The sequence below is a fragment of the Rhea americana genome, unplaced genomic scaffold (assembly GCF_003343005.1).
Source record: "Rhea americana isolate MKP2758 unplaced genomic scaffold, rheAme1 scaffold_44, whole genome shotgun sequence".
Lineage (NCBI taxonomy): Eukaryota > Metazoa > Chordata > Aves > Rheiformes > Rheidae > Rhea > Rhea americana.
This window is the reverse complement of record NW_028186579.1, coordinates 3,426,866-3,450,205: the sequence shown is the minus strand read 5'-3', so window position 1 is coordinate 3,450,205 and position 23,340 is coordinate 3,426,866. Positions and strand designations below refer to the sequence as shown.

The 23,340-nt window shown below is 33.4% G+C and overlaps 1 protein-coding gene across 1 annotated transcript in view; it reads left to right on the top strand.

Annotated features, from left to right (window-relative positions):
- LRPPRC (leucine rich pentatricopeptide repeat containing) overlaps positions 1-23,340 on the top strand; it is a 95,776-nt gene that overhangs the window by 17,094 nt on the left and 55,342 nt on the right. The window contains exons 5-22 of the mRNA XM_085315782.1: positions 155-277; positions 1,019-1,140; positions 1,228-1,286; positions 1,942-2,028; positions 2,517-2,643; positions 3,599-3,743; positions 4,502-4,644; positions 4,969-5,074; positions 5,158-5,265; positions 11,371-11,489; positions 12,144-12,237; positions 15,442-15,511; positions 18,384-18,411; positions 20,470-20,527; positions 21,631-21,737; positions 21,950-22,027; positions 22,374-22,427; positions 23,185-23,298. Coding sequence (XP_085171908.1) covers positions 155-277; positions 1,019-1,140; positions 1,228-1,286; positions 1,942-2,028; positions 2,517-2,643; positions 3,599-3,743; positions 4,502-4,644; positions 4,969-5,074; positions 5,158-5,265; positions 11,371-11,489; positions 12,144-12,237; positions 15,442-15,511; positions 18,384-18,411; positions 20,470-20,527; positions 21,631-21,737; positions 21,950-22,027; positions 22,374-22,427; positions 23,185-23,298 — 1,742 coding nt within the window. The remainder of the gene's footprint in view (positions 1-154; positions 278-1,018; positions 1,141-1,227; positions 1,287-1,941; positions 2,029-2,516; positions 2,644-3,598; positions 3,744-4,501; positions 4,645-4,968; positions 5,075-5,157; positions 5,266-11,370; positions 11,490-12,143; positions 12,238-15,441; positions 15,512-18,383; positions 18,412-20,469; positions 20,528-21,630; positions 21,738-21,949; positions 22,028-22,373; positions 22,428-23,184; positions 23,299-23,340) is intronic.

Genomic DNA, 23,340 nt, shown 5'->3' with positions numbered 1-23,340 from the left:
AGGCAAAAATGTATGTATTCATTTAAAAACACAGTTCCCACTGATTTTTATATCTGACAGACTTGTTGCATGCATATATTTATTTTATTTAGGTGACTTTTTCTGGTTAACCTGAGTTAGATCTGTTAATAATGTTCTTTTTTTTTTATTGCAGGGTCTCCAGGGAGTAACCAGGCCTTGCTGTTGTTGCGAAGTTGTGGTGCTTTATTACCAGAGGTATTGTCATCTGAAAGAACAGAACTAGCCCATATGATATGGGACAAAATGAAAGAACTGGGTAGGTCTATTTTTGTTAGTCCATCACGAAAGAATAGCAATGTGCTTTAGTGTTGCCAGGTTGCTTTCTTTGTAACAGAGAACTGAATGCATTTTAATGGTGTTTAAATGTTAGGTTATAATGGCAAATATTCATTAGCAAATGAAAAATAGGTTTTGTTATTGCAGTGAGACACCTATTTCCTATTCTGGGAGTTATACTGACATCTAGGGGTGTTTAATAATAATGCCCCCTTTTCCCCTCAGTGCTTAAATCAGCCTTCTACTTGCTTCTGATTATTGTAAGGACGTATTTTATTTCTCAGTTGGATGTTGACCATTACCTTCATATCTGATGGCCTGAGTATTCCTAATGTTATCAGCTATTTTATTAGATGATACTTTTTATTTTAAATTAATCGTTTATCTACAAATCTCTCACAGAAGAACTGCTTCTTGAGAGTAATATTGCTAAATCTGTAAAATAAAATCTGTAAAATAAATTTTCCTATAGCAGAATGCAGAATGGAATGTATGTAAGCAATGATGTTTCTATACTCTTGGTATGTTTTAGCCTTTTAAAAGCAAATGTGCATTATTAAATAGTTGTCTAATGTTGCAAAGATGGATAAAAGGAAGCAACCTGATTGTACCTAAAGTTGGTACAAAATAAAATTGATATAAAATTATCTGAAAAAGCTCTAAAATTGCATTCAATTTAAAGAACCTACACTCAGTGACTGTGCCTGAAATATTTCCTTAGGTGCTGTGTATGATACAAGCCATTATAATGCTTTGCTTAAAGTCTACCTTCAGAATGAGCACAAGTTCTCTCCAACCGAATTTTTGGCCAGAATGGAGGAAGCTAATGTGCAGCCCAATCGAGTGGGTATCCTTTAATGATATCTTCTTTCTCAATAGCAGTATCGTGTATTGGATAGAAATTATTAACTTTCCCATTGTTTTCTGCAGGTTACATACCAAAGGTTGATTGCTGCTTATTGCAATGAGGGTGACATTGAAGGAGCCAGGTATTCCTTTGCATTTATGTTCAAGTAAATTACATAAAGAAATCTTTCTCAGACTTCCTACTATTAATATTCAAACTCATTTCAGGGTAGTCCTCAAAATTTTTGATGAGTAAAGCACAGGAGATTAAGCATATTTTAATCAAGCATTGAATAGCAGTTTCTTAGATGCAGCTGGAAGCTACATAAGCAAAATAAAAATGTGATGGACCAGTGTGTGTTTAAATCAAGCTGGCTTTTAAGTTGCTCTGAAAACAAGTTGTTTTGTCATTTTTAGGGCCGATGAAAAAATGTGAGATGTCCACATCTCACATGAAAAAAAGTGTGGATATCCATGTAGTGTTAGTTGCATTAATTTTAGAAAGGTTATCTTTTAAGTTTATAACTGATTGTTGAACAGGAAAAATAAGTAAAGGAAGATAAAAATATGCACAGACATGAGAATAGGTATGTTTGTTTTTAAGCAATAAATATAATTCCTCGGAAGAAAAAAATTGACTGTATCATAAGCATATTATGCAACATCCTGAAATATAATTATTTAATGACATCAATATTTGTTTATTTGATACAGTACTTGTCCAGCAGCACAGCAATAGCTCAGGACTTTATCTTCTCAAACAATAAAAGTTCTAATAATTGTTGTATTATTTTTCAGTAAGATTCTTGGATTTATGAAGAATAAAGATCTCCCAATCACAGAGGCAGTATTCAGTAGCCTTGTGAAAGGTCATGCAAGATCAGGGTAATGTTAATACATTTTTTGTGTTTTTTTTTTTTTTACTTCAATATAAATTAATATTGTACAGAAAACTTAAAAGCTGCAAAACTAGGAGTAATGTAGTGGCTTTGAATAATACTATATAGAAGACTTTTTATATGCATTTTGAGACAAAACTATTTAAGAAAAGTAGATTTTTTCTTGTGTTTGAGAAGGTTGAATTTCAAGGTAATTTGATTTTTTTTCTATTTGAAAAAAATTTGCTATGCTTAAATTTTTGAACTTTAAGCTGCTGAAGTTGAAATAAGTGTTCTAAATAATACAATAATTAGAAGATTTGCACTTTGACCTTTGGGGTTTACTTGGTTAAAATAGGTTTCTCTATGCTTGTTTCATTCTCAGAGTTTGTTTCTGTTCAGTTTGTTTCATTATTAATTGAATGAGGAAATATGCAAGTTGCAATAAATATTGTGATTGAATTGACTGAGACTCTTTCTTTTGAATGCCTTTAGAGACATGAAGAGTGCAGAAAATATCCTCTCGGTGATGAGGATGGCTGGTGTTGAACCTGGCCCAGACACCTATTTATCATTACTGAATGTGTATGCTGAAAAGGGTGATGCTGACAGCATCAAAAAGGTATTGCAAGTTAGAATTTGTCTTTTTTCGGTTTAACTCTGGAATGCTTTCTATCTGTATGTATAGACTAACACTGTATTTTAAAATTTGTCTCCTCATAGTAGGAAAATAAAAAATTTTTTTGTATCTGAATAGTTGGTTAACTGAGAACAGTTTCATACTTCATTTAAAAACAGAAGTTTCTCTTCTGATAACTGCTTTTTACTCTGTGTGAAGATATGGTAAATAATGTGCTATTGAGTGATATAATAATTAGAGGTTTTCTTTATTTCTTCAATGGACAGTGTTTATGGTATGTATAAAGATAACAATGATCATCCTGCGCCTGTTGAAGCCACTGAATCTTTCCAGTAAAACTGAATTTTTGCAAGAGTTCATACAAACTAACATAGATGTTCACAGAGTTTGTGTAGGATAATGCTGCTTTGGAGGTCAACTTGCATGGGTACTTACCTGCACAACAGACCTTTGTTTAGTTGAAATTTTGGTAAGGAAACAGCAGAAAATTGATTTGAGTATTGATTTGAGTTTAATGAGTGGTATCAAATGGAAGGACCAACTCGAGGAGGAGAATATTTCACGTATATTTCTGTGGCTTACAAATTAAACAAATCTTCCTCAAGCATCCCTCTTCCAAGCAATGATGAAGTTTGACTAATTACAGTCTTTTTCACAGCATTTTTTTTTGGAAGTCATCTCTCTAATATTTTCATATATTATTAGGTATTGGAGAGAATCTAATTATCCCTTTATCAATCCCTTTTTCTTTTTAAAATCTAGAGGTGTTTGAGACTCTTCCTAGATAATTAGTATTCTCTCTACCATCTCTTCTGTGTCCAAAAACTGTGTTTAAAAATGTAAAAGACCTCAAATTTTTGAGAATTTTATTCTTTTAACGTATTGTGTTTTGAGTCAGTATAAAGTTTATTAAAGTTACGCTTATTCTTGTTTCCAGACTCTAGAAGAGGTTGAGAAGACTGAAGGATATCTTATGGATAGGGTTTTGATGCAGGTGATTTTAAGCCTTGCAAAGGCTGGATATCCTCAGTACATTGAGGACATTAAAGAGCGCATAAGATTTGAAAGGGAATTAATTCCAGGTATGTTTTCAATTGCTGCAGTGGTATTTTGCATAGAAATACTACTCAGGTGTTAGAGGGCAAGCATTTTCAGTTCATTGCAATGGTAAGTAATGTCCCCCCAAATAGTTGGGTTTTGTTGAATATTTAAAGTAAAATAATATTTTTCTAACATGTCTGTGGATTCATTTGTTCTGCTTCAAATTATTTTAAATTATTTTTAAAATATTATAAGTCACTTTTAATTTGCATATAAAATTAATGTATCAAAACTGTAACTTAAAATCTATTAAGACTTTATAGGAAAGTGGTAAAGTGTGGAGTCCTTTCTGCAAGTAACACTTGCAAAACTTCAGTTGTCACAGCTGTTCATGAATTTAACAAAAAGGGAGATTGTAAATACTGAATATAGTTTTCTCTAACTAAACTAAAACTCACTTTTGGATCCCAGTGTGTTTAATCTGCTTGGTAACTGTTGATTATCTTCATCTCTTTTTTTCTTCCCTTAAGATGTCTAGAAATGTTTCTCTTATCTCATATCCTTCTATTATGTTGCTGTGGTGATGCTTCTAAAAATTTTGGCATGGCATTTTTAGTGGGAAAAGTAAATTCCATTGATAATATAAATAATACTGTAAAAGGTAGTCTCAAATTTGATTGGTTAGTCACGTTAAGTAGTATGTCAGTGATGCTTTTAAAACATATTTACTTCCCTTAGTGCTTTAATGCTAAAATAGTTAACCATGCTTTTTTGTTGTTTTCTGTTTTTCAATTTCTAGATGCAATGAACCTATGTTTGACTTTGATAACTCATGGCTTTGAAGATATAAGTTTTCGTATTTTGAAGTCTCTTCATCATTTATCACGTGACAATATGGACCAGGGTAGCTTCTTCCTACAACATTGTGTAAATACAGATATGGTATGCAGCATTATAATATTTTTTTCTTAACTATACTTATAACAGTATATTTATTTTGTTAGTTTATTAGTTATTTTTATATTTATTTATGATTTAATCTGACTGAAGATTGAAAGTGGTAGATTTTTTGCACAGTTAATACATGTAGAATGGTTTTAATATTTCATATCAAATTTACATAATAAGATGAAATTCACAAAGTTATTTTTTGCCATCCCTTAATGTTTGCCATGTATAATATCCATTTTTAAACACTAGAAGAATCTAACATTCCTGTCAATTAAAGAAATTGAAAGAATTTTAAAATTTAATATATTTTTGCAGCCGATTAGCAAGCTGAAACAATATTGTAGCGAGTTAAAAGAAGCAAAAATGCACTCAGCACCTTTACCATTTATTTTGCGCTGTGCTTTGGAGGCCAACAAATCAGGTACTCTGCTTATTTATTTATTTATTTAATGTGTTTGTTTAAAGTACTTAGTCACTGTTTAATTGTCTTATGGATGTTTTTAGATATGGCCATTGATGTGATGAAGATCATGAAAGAAGAAGGCTTGCCACTCAGACCTCACTATTTCTGGCCACTGCTTGTTGGATACCAGAAAGAGAAGAATCTCAAAGGTTAGATATCTGATATGTGTTCCTGTTGCTATATTTTAACCTTAATGCACATTTTTTTCCTACAACATTGTTTTAAGATTTAGCAGACTCTTGAAGAATTGAAAGAAAATGAAGAATTGCTGCCTGACTTATTTTGTTGCAAGCATTTTATTCTTCAGAAAGGTTTTTTGAAAACCACCTTTCCTACTTAATCATGGTACAATCCTATGCATTTAAATGGAAAGAAGTATGAAAAAGTTTAATTATCTTTTCAACTCTTTGCCTTCTTACTGCTTTCCAGTTCCTCTTTGTCCTGTACAGAATTTACTCTTGACGAAAATGGAAATCTGAGCAAAGCGTTTGAAGTTAAGGTTACTTTATAACAACTCTCTTGGACTGCAGAAATATATATTATACGTATTTTTTAAAAAATCTGCTTCTTATATCTATCTGATAAGCCGAATGTGAGTTCAGTTACAGTAATAAAAACTGCAGGAGAACTTATATTGCTCAATCTGTGAGCCTGACCTGACAGCATACTGATTGAAGGACAGAAATGCTCAATCTTTTGGATTCTTAAGTAGGCTTAAGCATTTAGCATACTTTCCCCTGTTACACATGGGGATGTCTACAGGATATGAATAAAAATTGAAAAAATATTAAATTTAAGAGTATAGTATCTAATTCTTTGGTTTGCGTTATTGGTAATTCAGAAAGAATGGTATCGTAAAAAGATGCTTTTAACAGAAGTACTTCCCCCTTGGGGAAACAAAAAACTGTCTTTTTCATCTTATCTCACCGTATAATGTGCTTTAGAATGAGATGCAGAGTTGTTAGTGTGACACTGGGTGACAAACAAAATGCACAAACAAAAAAAAAGTGCTTTTAGCAGACTCTTCGTATCGCAATTTTATCTTAAATATACAGTCATATTCCAGTTTGGAAGAACTGCTGAAACAAGTATTCCCTAATTGTTTCTGGCTATAAAAATGTCTCAAGCCTTTTCAAAAAGCCTTTAGGAAAACAATATTCAGTTTTTATTAACTCCTTAGACTCTGCTCCTGCTAGAGTACTTCCCAAGTTTATCTTCTCACATGTTTTCAGATGCTTGAAAGTTCAATGATCTTTTTAAAAACTGTTGCTACATTGTTTTAGTTGGGTCAAATTTGTAACTTAGGTTTATCTTTGCTTGAAGTACAGTGTAGCCAAATATAAGTGGGTTGAGATATGTGTCATATTTCTGTATATGCAGATGCTACTGACTAACTAAAATGCTTTCTGTTACTGCAAGGAATACTTCACCTCAATAACACTAGAATTAGAAATGCTGAAAGCATTATTAGGTTTAGACTTAGGTTCCAAAACTGAAAGTATATCAGCTTGTTAAGAAAAACTTAAGTTTCAGACCTCTTTTGATCTCTGGTAAGGTCAGAGGTTGACTGAGTGTGGACTCCTACTATAAAAATCAGCTGTACATTGGCTAGCAGTTTCTGCTGGCAGTCATGTAAGCAAACTGTGAAGAAAACTGGTGAAGGAACCCCTAAACAGATCAACTTTAGCTTTCTTTACCACCTTCTAGAAAGCCTTTCTTTATGCATCTGATGCTTTTGTAAATAGAAAAACTTCTGTATGGTTGTATGTTAATATTGTGGATTTGCAAGCCTGTTTTTGTTACCTATTACTTTGTCTCTCAGTCTGAAATTTCAGCTGTGAAAGTTGTGTATATACCTACAAAGGTCAGTAATTTTGCAATTTTTAACATACAGGAGAGAAGTTTTCTGAGCATTCTCTTCTGTAGTAAAAATTAGTATAATTGCTGCAGCGAAATAAATTTTTACCATATTCTTTACCATGTGTAAGCTCACTTGCATTCATTTTTGAAATGGAAGATACATTAAAATTAATAAAATGAGATTCACTACCTAAAAATGCAACTAATACACCTGAAGGAAAGTAAATGGAGAAAAAGAATTCTGGAATTGTTTAATAGAAATAATAGAGTAGTGCTGTAGTGAGAACCTAAAGGTGACAATAGGAAGTGTATTAGAAAAATGGTGCTTTATAGCAACAAAAAATTATAGGGTTCTATGAACAGAAGTAAAGATAGACACTGTATCACGTCTCATAACAAAAAGGAGGTGATAATTGCTTTTTCTGCAAAGTACTGATGCCTGGCTCAATGCATATAATTCCATGCATTTTGGTATGGGAAAGGCTGAAAATGGGGGCAGGGGGAACTTAGGAAAAACAAAAACTATTGAACAACTGATAGAATGTAGCTAATGAGCTAAATAATCATTAAAAGAGGTAGTATATAAGCAATAACCTATCCAGAGCTGAGAAGTACAAATGCCTGAACCAATATGTGTAATGTGACCCATGCAATTACATAACTAGTAGCAATATTAATCACATTAGGAAAGCTGACACTGGGTATCAAGAAAATCTCTTAACTTCTCTATCATGGAGTTGAGTCCAAGAGAGAAGCAGCAATGAAGTGGTGGCTAGTACACATAAAGCAAGGCAACTGTTTAAATATGCCATAGAGAACTTGGCCACTGCAAGACAGCAAACAGCTGTTTTCAGTCATTTAATGCAGGAAAATAATTTTAGATGGGACATGCTTTTATACACGTCTGTTACACAAGTTGATAGCTTATTTCCATAAGTTTATCTAAATAAATGTTGTTAGGCTTTTAGAAATGGAAAGCGCTTGAAGGATTCGAAAGATCAGTATGTAGTAGATCAGAAAAGCACTGAGGTTAGTAGCATTGGGATTCATCTTGTGTCAGACTTTACAGTAAAACCAGGAAGGCCTGCATAGTTAAGCAGAAGTTCTTGACTTACGCTAGCAGCAGAACATTTTTTAGTCCCCCCCCTTCATATAATCACTTCAGTTGTTGTAAAACTAAAATTTTAAAAAGTCAACTGTGTTTTTAAATTTCTATTTTCCAGTAAAATGTTGTAGTTATACACAAAGCTTGATTAGTGAACGGTAATTCAATTTTTGCTTTGCCCCAGATCGCAAGAAAATGTACATAAGTGTCAAAGCCCCCCAGGGGGAAGAAGGGTGATGATTTCCCAAAATAATCATTTTGAAATACTGTCTGGTAGAAAGACTTTTTGAGCAAGGAAGTTTTCTGAGTACCTCTGAAATTAACAATGCTGCAAAAATATGTTAATTATTATGCTGTCGTCTTTATTATAACCTCACTTTTCAAACTGGAGATTTTTAAAAAATTGTTCAGAAAACTGCTTTATGCCTTATTTTGTTGCCTTTGCACATGTTGAACTGTACTTAACTGCATTAGAAATTCCACCTATTCTTGTGGCATCACTTCAGAAAGAAGATGCTGCTTGCTGTGAAGAACAGGGAATTAAGGTAGACTGAATTGCAAGGCTCACTTTGCACCCCTTGAGAAGCAGCAAGCCTCACAAACCATCTTGTAATTCATCTCTTCTGTATTTTTCTTGGATATACTGATTTGAAGCTGGAAAGTTACTTGTTACTTGCTTCTTACTTCTGGAGGGATGTTCCAGTGCTGTTTCTGGTGATGACAGAAAGGAGAACAGAAGTGTTGGTCTATGTTCTGTTCGCTCCTCTGTCATCTTTTCACTCACTCGATTTTTTGATTTTGGGTGCACAATACCTGCAGTCTTTCCTTATCTCAACCCAAGATAGCCCCCTCCCCCCNAAAAAAAAAAAAAAAAAAATCCTTGGTCAAGGAGGGAGGCAGCTGGAAGACTTACTGTGAGGTCATATGGGCCCAAGGAACTAATGTATATTTAAGAAAAAAGACTCTTCAGAATTTGAGTGTTCTCTGCAATGAGTAAATATTCTGAAACTTTGATGCAGATGCTGCATTTTATATTAGTTCATCATTAGTTTGTTTTTTTCTTCCAACGGCAGAAGAATACTAGAATTATACATAATTCCAGTATTTAGACAGGTCTAGAGTAAATATTTTTAAGCAAGTTCAAATTGATGCAGGTTTTTTTGAATGAACTATTAGATATTGCAGAGATACTAATTCTTGGTAAAAGAACAAAGAATTGTTTGTGTTGAGAGAGGGAAGAAAAAAAGAATTACTAATTCTTTATAGAAGACTTTTTGGTTGTGAACGCTTTTTGTCATCATCTCAGTGCTTTTTAGATATATACAGTTGCAATTCTGTCTCTGCTTTTTTAGGCTGTTCTTTGCTTCGAGGTGAGAGAGGTTAGTGTATTGTCAAATATTGTTATTAGGAGCAAAGATTTTCCAAAAGCAGGCACATCTTCTTTGATGCATGTGTTTGACATTATAATAGTGTTTTGCTTGAATTGGGAATGTTTTATTGCTTTATATTGGGCAAGATATTTATTTGATAATAAAGCAGTTCCTGTTCTCATTGAGGTGGAAAATGTTTGCAGAGTTGAAGGATTCTTTATTGATTTTCAGTATTCTTTTTCTATACAAAAAATTCCTGCATCAGCAACCTTAGAGATGAAGAAATATGTGCCAGCATTGTTCTTTTTGTTTGTTTTTTGTTTGTGGTTTTGTGTTTTTTTTATTTTTTAATTTGTGATTAATTTGGCTATGTTTGGTATTGTCACTGATGTACATTAGTCTTCAACGCTGTTTTCTGCTGATGTTCCTACATGCCCTTTTCTGCTGAGGAACTGTGCCAGGTAGTGTAATGCTTTTGTGACAGATGTCTGCTAGGCAATGGGGATGCGTTTTCTGCTCTTTCCTAAATACAAATTTGAACCCAGATCTCCTAAGGATACTGCATCACATTCACTGTGGTATCTAGTTCTGTCTTCAAACAGTTACTTCTAGTGATACAGATTTGAACTTGGTTACTTTTGAAAATGCTTTAACGTAAGAGGGCTTAATGCATTTTCTGAGAAGCTGCAAACATGAAATAGAAACTAGCTGTCAAAATTTGTAAGGTGTTGAGAAAGACTTACTGTAATTAATTCTTTATTCATAATTTTGCAGATTCTGGGCCAAAATTCGACAGAGTTTTGTTTAAGGCAAACTTGAACAGATGATGCGACTTTAATCTAGTTTGACTTGCCTGCATGTATTTTTAAGTGCTCAGAGGGAATTCACATTTGATTATTTGCACCGTAGTGCACTGCATAAAATATTCATGGAAGTGTCACTTTTCCATAGGTGGCACTCCAGGGCAAAGATGAGGACTTTGGGAAACTTTACATTTTTAAAGAAATAAGTATGAAATGCAAGTTGAAAAAAACATATGCTGTTTGGTACTGGTGTCCTGCAGCAACTGACAAATCATTTTTAGACCAGCAAAAAATGGTAATACCTGCATAGGTTTTGACAGGAGTTCAGAGTTTGCTAGCTAGGGCTATTGTAGGAAGTTTCTGCAAATAAGAAGAGTGTAAGCAATTAAAAAGCAGCACAAAATATATAGAAATATTTCCTGAACTCCATTAAGATTTGGTATTCTTTGTCTTCAAATGCATATTTAGAATAATATAAAGTCTAGTTGGTCAAATTGATCGAAACATTGTGTAAGTTATGACGTAACCTCTTTGGGGTTTGTGGGAATTCGGGATGCTGCAGACTTTGTCTGAATTTCCAGGTAGAAACTGATTTATTGAATTGAAGACTAATCAACCTATTTGATTACAAAAATACTATTTTCTTTTGTACAAATCTATCAAAATCTCGAAAGTTAGTCTGTCAATTAGGATTGGATGCCAAGAACAATGCTAAGAATATATTACGTGTTGAAGAATGCGTTTTTATCTTGAAAATGGTTATATGTATTAGAAGAAATTTCAGATTAGCTTTCTTTTTTAAAGGCATGATAACATTGGTATTTATATATAGCTTTAAAAGATGTGTTGTGTATAACTAGTATATCTTTCCCTATGTTAGAAAATAACTTTGTAAACTAGCAATTTCCAAACTAACCAAGGGTTTGTTCTTTTTGATAGAACAGTAACTAAAATAAAAATTTAGACTTTTGCATTGCAAATACAGTGAGGTAAATGGAGAAATCCTTTTTATTTCTGAAAAGAAATATTAATTTTTCTAGTTTTCTTTTTTAAGTTTCATTTTCTGAAATGTTGGAATGTTCTGAAATGTTAGTTTCACCAATTTTCCTTTGATAGGTGTTTTTGAGATCCTCAAAGTAATGCGTGAGTTGGGGGTGGAACTTGATACAGAAACTTACACAGACTATGTTTTTAAAAATTTTGCTGATATTGAGACTGCCCGTGCTCAGCTGCAGGTGAGTTTAAATTCAGAATTCATAAAGGCTACTGTTGCATAGTTTGTTCTTCTATATGTTCTCTGAAAGATTTAGATCCCAGTAGTGTTCTAAATATGAGCTTAGTATGATCAAGCCTGTTTGGTATATTTCAGATTATTTTTTGAAACTGTTGGCTTGTTTACAATGCCTTTTTCTTGCTTCCTTTCCTTCTCCTTCTAAGAACTAACAAAAATACTTCAGTCTTACTAGCTTTCTTGTTTCTGTAACTGGTAAGAACTAACTAAATAAATATAAACTTAATAAATTAGTGATATTCTTTCTTTTACTGGGTGTGAGAAGTCTTAGTGTTTCAGTAATTACTCTCGATGCATTGTTTTTCATTTGTTCAGGAATTCAGAATTGCAGGTTAAAAAACTTTGAACTGTCCCTCACAACTGTCTTTGTGCTTTTGGTACCATTTTTTCCTGCAGTTGGTTTCAGTGCAAAAACTGGATAAATTTTGATCAGCAGCAACTCATCTAGCTAGCTGTGTAGACTTTTGTAAAGCACCTTCTGTGTTCTGCAGTATCAATACAAAAATGTCAGTGACCCCTGGGAAGGAAGTATTAAAAAATACTAAGTGTCAGAATGTCTTCTCTATGTTTATCTCTAATGATTGATTTTTATCTCTAGGAGAACAACTGCCTGTTTGAGACTGTTGGATTCCGTATAGCAGAAATAAGATACGAAGCAGCACAGGGAAGGCTGAAAAATGTTCTTTCTCTGTGTAAGTATCTCTAATGTTGCATGTTACCATGTACTTACAGTATTGCTCATAGATTGGTTTTAGGCTGAGATTTACATGTATTAGTATATGAGGTTTAAAGATATTTGAGCAATGAATGGATGTAGCAAGGCTTTTATTATGTCAGGTCATCTATGAAAAGATGTCAGACTGTTCTGCCAATTCCAGAATACATATCTCTGTTAAAACCTTTTTTGTATTGAAATGGGCCATAAAATTTACTTGTGTAATGTACTTAGAAATCATAGCCTTGTGCACTGAATACAATTCTCTCAGGTATTTCAAGAAGGCTTGAGGAAATAATGTCCCTTGCACAATGCCTCTAAAGACTTTGATGCAAGATTGTTTCTGTTTTATGTTCATGGCACAAATACAATGTGATGGTAGTCTAACAATATGGCTCTGAAGTACTACAGAATTATTAATGATTGATCAACTTTAAAAGAACTGGTCAATATTGACAATAAATTGCAGGTGCTGTCCTGGTGCGTCAGTCTGTGGAAGCTGCATATATGAGTTTGACAGAGTAATTAAGTGATAAGCTTAAAATAGCATAAATTAACAAATTAACTCAAAATTTTTTCTCCAAAGACCGTTCTGATGCTCAGTATTTGCAAAAGATACTTATACATCATTAATTGAATAGTTACAATGGGATAATTTGCATGGTTAACTAGGAGCACATTTGTTTCTTTACAGAACTTAAACAAGATTTGTATTTCCTAGTGTACTGATTCATTAACAAAATCTCTGAATTTGGACTAAATCTGATACAGAAGGATCCCTTTTTAAATAGCAGTTTTATTTGTCCAACATTGAGGCAAAAGTTTAAACAGGTTGTGGTTTGTGATCTGTACACCATGGCCTTGGGAAACTGTGTTGAAGCTTGCAAATAACATTAAGCGGAAGCTAATAGTAAAATAATAATAGTAAAGTAGTCTTCTGTTCATCTAAGTTGAAAAAAGTCACAATAAGAGGCTGAATAAACTGAAGTGTCTGTATAAAACAAAACTCAAGTATGTCAATTGTACTTATGTTTTGAATTCCAGTAGGTAATGCATATGATGCCAAAAACTAAATAAGTAGTAATTAACTAGTTAGTTAATTCTTGTAATGTACCAATTCATCTTTGAGATTGACCTTACATTCTGCTATCTTTTGTTCTTATTCCAACAAAAAGCATTAACCGTGAAAAATGTAGATTTCCTGCCTTTGAAGTTTTTTTGAAAAGATGACTGTTTACTAGGAGCAATGAAATTGTTCCTGGAAACGGAAATATTTGGGGGTTTTGCCTGCATGAAAAAGTAGGGGTCCCTCATACACCCTGTTTTGGTTAACTGGAAAAATCAGTTTTGAATGTGTTATCAACAGGCTGTATACTGCCTTACTGTCATGAAGTAGTCTTACATAATACATTATTTAGCTGTTGTTTGTGTGTTGATTTTAATTCTTGTGGCGGTATTTCTTTTTACAAAGACAAGGGTTAATAATTCATGGAATTCTACAGAATTGCTTTTGAACTTGAGCTTTAAAGGAAGGTACTCCTGTAAATAGTCTACTAAGCTGAAATGAATGCTGATAAATCTAATTAGCACCTAAAATGTTAAGGCACAGATATTAAACAGGTGATTTTTTTTTGATTGGCTTCTTTTGCAGTATTACAAAGAAGAAAATAGATGTGATATGGGAAGTAGTTCAAGATTGTCTCATCAGCGTAGTCAGGGAAGGTGAAGGTTGGGTATTAACGCTGGTTGCTATCTAAGTGGATTGATTCAGCTTCTCATACCTTATAATGTATAGATTTCTGCTACTGACAAGGTGAATGCTATGAAGCATCAGCTGAGGAATCTCAGCACATAAGGCAGTGTACATGAGAGCTGCTTTTTCCCTTTATCATGCCATTTCATTCCACTTCATTGTCAGCCACTTGATTTTCTCAGACTTGTTTGTTGCTAAGGAAACCAGATTGCCGATTGTCAGCAGCAGCTGAGCATACTAGAGATGCTTTACGCTTGTCTGTTTATGAGCAAAAAGTTTAATATGCCACTGGAGGAAGATTTGTATTGAGGATCTCCTGTAATAAACTTCACCTGAGACTTTCAGACTAAAATAAAACATTTAAACATTTATGTCACTTGTTTTAAGTTTCTAAATGCTTGGAGTTGAAGTAAGGAGTAGTTCAGCATGTTTATTCTGCCTTTTATTTCCCAAGCTCCGAAAGAACTGGTGTTTTTATTTCTGTTCTCTTTCGCCTTATACATATTGTAGGCCTTGCAAAAGGGACCCAGAGGCTCCTTTTCAACCCCTCATTTTTTCAGAGGAGTTAATTCTGTAATAATACTGAATTTAGATGATGATAACTTCATACAGGGCCTAAATGCATCTATTACTATTTGATAATATTCCTGTTTCTTTTGAGTTCATCCAATACTGTAAATACCAACATTTAAAATGGTTACAGCTCAGTGCTACTAAAGGTTGGGGGGGGGTCCCCTTTATGTTTAATTTAATTCTGTGAATAGCACTTTAGATCTAATTTTTATTTCTTGTCATGTAGTTTATATAAGCAGAAACAAACACCTAAGAAAATATCACTGTAAAAACACTGAAGTTGTGAAGCCTACTTTAAGGCAGGCATTCAGTCTCAAATTCAATAGCAAGCCATTTTCTTGTGGTGGATTTCTTTTGTTTGTTTGTTTCAGGGCTACTGTCTTAAGTTTTCTTCGTTAGAGTTGTTTAGTTTTGGTTTGAACAATTTTTCTTTGGCCTTGTTAAATTTTTACAGAGAGGGTGCTTATTCCTAATACTAATTTGCACAGAAGATTAACAGATACTAACTGTTGGTTGTAAAGGCAATGAAAAGTCAAATCTCCCTTTAAAAATATTTGATCCCTTTGGAAGGAGAGCATATTAAAACCTGATAAAAGCCAGGGCTTTTTCAGATGCCACAGTATTCTTGGTTTACAAACATTGGTCAGCATTTACTAAATATATACATACACATACATACATACATATATATATATATACACATACATACATACATTATATATATATATATATATACATATATATATATGTGTGTGTGTGTATATATATATAAAGTCCTGATTTACACGGCTAGTTGACTTGTTGGAGTTTGGGCCTTTTTTGTAGAATGACTAGAAACATTTGTTTCGTTTACAGTATCGTCATCAAGCACACCCTGTATTGATACTCGTCATTTTAGAAACAGCCTCATTTTGGGATTTAAAAGGTAAGTTTGCTGTAAGAATGTTTTTTCTTTTCTGTAGCAAAGGTCCCTCTCTTGTTTTCCCTCCTTAGCAGTAAGTCTATGTAGAAGATTTTTTCCGTGCTGGAGAATTTAAAAGTAGGGTTCCAGCTGTAACAGATCTGAGGATTACCTTTGTTCTTCTCTGCTCTCCCTGTTTCCTTATCTCTGCTCTGTCTGAGGGCTCCTTTGGAGTATTACATCTATTAGGTTTAAAGTAACTTTACTGTGCTGATGTTATATGAATCTTGTTTATTCTCTGGTATTTGACAGTGTGTAAATTCATTAGGATAGGAGACATTTGGTGTTTTATTTTTGTTAACATTTGTGTTTGTAAACTGCCACATAAACCTATGATTCCACTAAAGATTCTCGCCATTAGGTACTAAAGTAAACTGGGCATATTCTGCTACCTTGTCCCCAGCTGGTATCTTCCAGTACAGGACTCCTGAATGCTTGCACTTAATACCATTGTGATGACTTTATTTACAGCCACAGGCTCCCATTTTGCATGGAAGAGTTTCTAGTTACTTGCAAGGTTGTCATAGGCTTATGAAATGCTTGTTAATTCACAGGTTTTCTGTCATTGCCTGTTTACCACAGTCAAAAGTTCAGGACTATGAATGAATTGTTGTGCAGTGAATCTCCACCATGGGGAAACACAAAAGTCACCTAAGTATTACTCGGATTACTCAGGGCCAGAGTCTTAAGGCTGTTTTTTTTTTTGTTTTTGTTTTTTTGTTTTTTTTTTAATTAATTATCTCAGCAGCTGTTTCCTAAAATTTTGTAATGATTATGAAATGCAGATATGTTTAGGTTAGATACGGTAACAGATGAATATGGTCAAAATAATCTTCTAGTAAAAATGCAAGTTCTATCTAGCTGATTGTGTTCTACCAAGGGAAAAGAAGGAGAAAACAAAAGCCAGTATGTACAAATTGGGTGTATTAATTGGACCCGAACTGACCTTGACTTTCAAAGGATAAGTGCAATAATGCTTTGGCTCAAACAGGGATATTTTATTATTCCCTCTATTAGTCATACCCAGAATCATCTATTTCAGATGCATTAATTAAAATAATGGCTTCTTAAAATACATTTTCTGTCTGTAAGCACAAAAAACATCCCATTAAAGTAGAACTCGCACTAGAAGGGAAGCTCTGCTAATGTTTACCACACCTCCCTCCCATGCTAGCATGAAATACTCCTACTGCTGACGAGTTGTGCAGATGTTCAGAATGCAATTAAAGTAACTTATAAAGCATTATCAACTTGAATGATGAAAATTGCTCTCCTCAGCAGTGAAACCCTCCTCAGTAGGAAAAGTTACCGCTGTTAAGATTTAAATTGTTATTGAAAACTTGAGATAAATCTTAAGATTCTGAAAGAAATTCAGTATTTTACTTGACATCTGTTGATTTAATGTTGCCCCTTCGCCTTGCCATATGTAAAGGTGGCAAAACAGTTTTTGGATTTGTTCTTTATTTTTCTTGTCTGCCTTCATTGTTGCCTGGCTTCAGGAGCTACCTACTAGTCTTGGCTGTGTCTGAACTTGACCTTTGTAATGTTTCAGAAAGCATGCCAATTCACATTTCCTTTTTACTTTTAGACTGAGCAGCTAGAACAGCCTAAAAAATGAAGGTTGAGCGTATGGTAGGTTAGAAGAAAAATATTTTGGTTATCACCATACCTTTTTCAAGACCTAAGTGCAATAAAATTGGGTAACTAAAAGCTGGCCTAGAATGTTCAAATGAGCAGAGTTTAGGATTGACAAACAAAAGACTGGGGGATGGACACAAGGAATACATGAGCAATGTCTATAGTAAACTAGTTTATGGATTTCTATTGATGCTACTGTTCTAGTTACTGCTTCAAAGCATTCCTCTTCTGTCTACCTGATGCACCTTTGCTGTTTCAAAGTCAAGTACTTTGGGAAATTGATGCATTTGATGCCAGCAGTTCATTGTTATGCTGTCATTGGTGGAGCGAGTTCATCCCAGAAAGCTTAACTAACCTCACAGATAGCATTTTGTTCTCTCTGTGGATCTGTATTTGACTCATTTTCAAATAAAGTGGCAGCAGCACAAAAAGACTAAATGGTTTGTAGACTTGAACCTCCTAAATAAAAGAAAACCCTGAACTTCAACAGTTGTCCAAAAGCTATAGCTTCTAGATAGAAACTGATGTTTTGCAAATTACAGGAACCAGCATCAGTTTTTATACTTTACTGAGTTTTCTAGCATTCTAGTTTCAGTTGTAACCTGATGCTGTCCAGAGGAATGCTTTCCATCTACTTCAGTGTTACTCTGAGAGAAGAAAAGAGAATTCTCTTCTATCTTTTGTTTTCTAATTACTTAAGTGAGAGATGACAATTTTTTTTTCATCATAAAAAGATCACATTAAAAATCTAGCTTTAATGTATAGAAGTCTAATTTTCTTTTCTAGCAAATTTCACATTTTGACTATTTGCTATATAGTGTGACTTGTCTACATGAAACTCATTTTCTTGAAATGCTAAACAGAATGAAGTATGAAATAAACAAGTACAGCTACCACATGATAAGATTAAACTAAAAATATCCTTCCTAGTCTTCATTATTTGTTTGTATTATTTTGTTATTTTGAAAGTTATTCTAGTAGAAAACAAGATTATATGCAGTAGGGTAAAAGTGCAACACTTGCTCTATATAAAATTAGTGTCCATTTTAAACAATGCTAAATATTAATCCTAATTTCCTTTAAATGCATTAATAAGATCATCAATGTTAATATGGTTTGTTTCTTTTTTAAAAAAGAATGTACATGTAAAAAATCATTTTGTTGCTTTTAATTTCTTATCCTTTGCTGCCCTCTTCAGCTCAGATGATGTAAATCTTTGGAGCAAGGTAAGAAGAGACAGTAATGCTATAAATGAAAGCTTTTCTAAATGGGTTCAAATGAAATTCTTTAAGCACTGCTTGTTTATAATGCATTACCATAAATCTGAGTTCTGAACCTGGTAACCTCAGTAATTTGAGCAAGACACTTCTCAGTGACAGATTATACAACTATACAAAATTGTGTTTTCAAATTGGACTGGTAAGTGTAGTTGTGGGAAAAAAATGTGGTGTTGTTACCACTTTGTGTGGCTTATGCTACTCTGATTTCTCTCTAGATCCATGTTTTTATCACCATATAATTTTAGCTTCAGGAGGAAAGCTTGCCATGGCTTTCCCATGTGACTTTTTTATTTCCTTTTCCTGCCTTCTACAAAACCTTCTTTTTGTCCCCTCTCCAATACTAAACTAACAACAAGGCACAATTAGAATTTTCATGTTTATATAATATAAACTTCAACTGAAAGCAAAGCCAGGTGGAGGAAGTCACTGACTTAATAACAAATGGAGATGGCTGCTCATCTTGCCCTCCGTGGTGCGGACTACTTTGGAAAGACATCCCACAATATGTTTTTGCAGAGTACTAGAATAAAGGAGATGTTGGCAGATGCTGACGGGGATGAGTTTAAAATTTGGGAAGGGATGCGCTTTGCTTTGTCTTTTTCTTAGATATTGTACTTGTTGACTAATAAAGTACAACATGTTTGCTAGTATATTTCAAGTTTTGAAAGGAAATTTTAGGATGAAATAGAAATTACAATTTGGAAAGCCATTGTTTGTTGTAGATTTATTGGACAAATGAAATATAACTGAAGTTAAAGATTTTTTTTCTGTTTCCCTACACTTTTTTGATGTGTAAAGAAACATAAATGTCATTATGACATTTATGGTCAGAGGATGTTTTTGTTTTCTACCTCTAAACCTTCCTTTTCTGTGTTTTAAGAAAAAAAGAGGAACTCTTACATTATACTCCCATCGTGGAAAAAATCTTGAAGGACAATTGGACTTTTTTGATTTTTATTATAGTACTAGATTCTTCTGTGTATTGATTCCTCATAGGAGGATGAGGACAAAGGAGCAAAAGAAAACAGTATTTAACTGTGCACAGTGTCCATGCTGTTGGTAGAATGAGAAGTGAATAGATAAGATACTTCATTGCACATCTAATATTTTCTGGCTTTGATTATTCATTTCCATTAACAATTGAAGATGAAGATTCCTTTCCTTCTGTCTTTACTTAAAACACAACTCTTCAACAGTGAATGCATCTCCCTCCTGCTTATTTCGGGTTGCATTCTAGAATCATAGGAGATAAAGCAAAATTCCTGAAATAGTTAAAAACTGGGTTTTTGAGTAATTTCTTTAAAAACAGTTAAATGGATTTTTAAAATGTGATATGGTTTAGCTTAAGCACTTGCATGTAGAAGGTGAAGGCTCTAGGGTAAAGACTTTTTTTTTTTCTTTTTTTCAGATGAAGTAAAATCAACTGTTCCTTCAATCTATATAAGACTGATGGAACAGATGCTAAATTTAGTTAAAATATAAAGAATGCAATTAATTCTTATGGGGACATATTTTGTCATTCAAAATTATACTTATTTAAAATAACTATACTAATTTTATTTGGTAGAGCAGGTAAATCAGGTTCTTCTTTGTGAATTTGCTTCTTTAAAAATATAAAAAGAAAAGCTTTATGGGCCAATTTCAGCCTTCTGGTAAATTGGAACATAATTATAGCATCTCCAGGAGTGACACTGGTTAATATTTACTATAAGCAATGTCTTACGATTGCTAACTTTCTGTAGAATGATACATAAACAGAATAGTAGAGTGTCTGTCTTGCTGTCATACCTCAGAAAGTGTTTCAGTTTGCAATACATTTTTTTAAGAAAAAACTATTATTTACAAAAGAAAACTTCCTTGTATTTTTTAGTGAATTACTATGATGTGGTAAAGAATAATACCTTAGCAGAGAGATGCTTTATTATTTTGAGAATTCAATTTCAGATACTATTTGTCCTTGCTTGCTTCTTTTGGCTGCAATGTACGATTATTCTGTCTTACCAGATAACAGAACTGTTGTACAAGGATGAACGTTATTGCCTGACGCCTCCAGGACCAACTGGTAGAGTTTCAATTTCTATGATTGTAACTTATCCACAAATCCGTTCTTCTGTGTAATGATGGGTTTGAGAGATTACAACAGTAAACACTGATTGCTTCTTTTTGAAAGTGAAATTTGAAAACATGCTGGGTAAAATCCTTATCCTAATAATCAGAGCATATTTTGTGAGATCCATGAGATCTCTTCTTTTTCGAATTATAAGAAAATCTAGCCGATAACTTTTTTTTAAAATATATTAACTGAAAGAGAGATTTAGAATGAACAGAATATCCGTGTATAAACACACACACACAAAATGCAGTCTTTCCATCTAGTCTTACCTTTGGTAGCTCTTTTAGATTTTGTGAAGCAAAATGGTACTTAACATCACCAATCTACTATTTTGTAGCAAGTATGCTTTTTCATATAATCTGTATTAAAAAAAAACAGTTTTTGCCTCTTGTCAGAGGGTTTTTTTTAATGGGGAAAGCTAACCTGCGAAAAAAAGCAATTGATGCTCTTAGTATTCTTGAATAGTAAGACCTCATATATTTTATACTTGAATAGATAAGAACTTTAGTATTGTATGCTAAAATTTGATAATATTGACTTGCATTAGCTGATAGGTAACTCCTTAAGTATTACTTGACCTTATAGTTAAAATAATATTTTTGTTTTATATTACAATATTTAGCTATTGTATTCCGTTACCAAGCTACATTAAAATATACAGAATAAATATGCAAAGTGTTAGAATTCTGTTTTTTCTTTTGAGCAATGACAAAATATTTGTGGCAACTATTTGGGGTAGTGGGCAGGAAAGGGGGGGAAGGCCTTGGGCAGTACCACTTCTGTCACACAGTAGTGGAAAAAATAGATTGAAGTAAGATTCTGTACTGAAAAGCTGTCACTGGGTCTGAAAATAATTAATATTCCTTTCACTCACCAGTTAGATATGTGCTCCCAAACCACATAATCTCTATGCCTCAGTGATCATTGTTGCCATTTCAGAGCCTCTCATCAGGGTGACATCTCACACCAAAATGATTTCTTATAAATTAATCTTGATAACATGACAGTCTCAGTAATTTTAGTGGAATGCTTTCTCTTGTTTTTTTCCACAGAAGCTGTTGGCTATTTTCTTTATCACTTGATTGACAGCATGAGTGACTCAGAGGTACAGGCCAAGGAGGAGCGTTTGAGACAATACTTCCATCAGCTGAAGAAGATGGTACCATTTCATTTTTTGCTACATAATGCCTGTCCTGTCTGACATGTATCTATTAGATTTGAAATTGCTGCTTTTAAGTACAACCAGACCACTTCTCAATGACATACAAGAGCTGGAGACTTGAATTACGTCTGAGATAATTTCTGTTAGACAAATTTCAGTTTGGTTGTGTTTCAAAACTCATATAATTTTTTCCCCACCTCTTGGTACAGAATATAGTTATCCCTACAACCCACTACAGCGGCATTTGCAGACTGCTGGACTCCTCTCAAGTTCCTGAATTAATTAAGGTCTGTGCTTCTATGGCAATTACTTTGAAGATAAAAAATGGAGTATGTGTGCTCTATGAATATATTCTCCTTTGCAAAATATGTAACTTTGTGATGATTATATGTAAGCCTTTTAACCTTTCTGTAATTCTTCATTAACTGTTGAAATTATTTTTATTCTCACGTGAAAGTTTTAGAAATACATTTAAAAGTACTATTTCAAGTCAAGTGAGTAATGTTGCAAAATACAGTATTTTTTTTTAGACATAATTATAGAATTAACGGGACAGCATTTTTCGTATATGCTTACATATAAAGTGAACATTTTTCTTGGATTAGTGATGTCTTATGTCTTACTGCGTTTTAGGATGCAAGGTTACTACTTCATAAAAAAAATCTGTCTACTGATAACATTCCAGAAGTAAGTAAATTCACCAAAAGCTACACTTCTTTTTTTTTGCTGTAGTAATAATGTTTGGATGTGGATATGAAGGGTAATCAATAGCTTTTAGGTCATAGTAGTATGTTAACATTATTTAAATCTGCCACTTAAAGTTGAGAGGTTACTTTCCAGAATAGGAGTAAAGAGTATCCAGGTTTTCATATAGACCTGATGCTTGATCTTGGAGTTGACTGAAGTTTTGTGCCTCAGTTTCTTTATCTGGTAAATAATGTGTGTATGTGTATATGTATATATAAAAATAAATATGTGTGTGTGTGTGTGTGTATTTTAGTGTTCTACTTAGTTAACAGTGGTGGTGTGAAGCTTAATGCATACTTGTGAATTACACTGATCACCTGAGTGGCAGGAGCTGTAGAAAACTACACCGCTTCTAATGGCGGAGTCTCAAGCCTTTAGAGTTCTGATCTGAGCAGAGTAGAGATGGAAGAGGAACCAGGCTTCTATACCCTACTTCCCTGAACACAAAGAGCTTAATATGAGTGAAATAGTAGTGTTGAACCTTTGTAGATATGTTACTTAATTTTTTAAACTATATTCTGACTCAAATATTCAATTAGTATGTACTACTTAAACAGATAAAAGAATCATACATGATTAAAATTTTCTTATAATATGAAAGAGGATTATTTTGTCTGTCTTTTATTAAAGTGATCCGACAAGTTGTTCAGGGGAAGGCTGTTTAGTAATTGACATTCTTTCTGTTACCTCCATTTAGAGTGCTAAATCTGACGTGTCTGCTTTGGAGACGAAACTAGAAAAGCGAAAAGCTGAAAACCAGCCTATTACAGATGTCTTGAAACAACTCATACACGCTCTTTGTGAAGAAGAGGTATCTTAAGCAATACAGTGATAATTGCAAACACATAGCTAT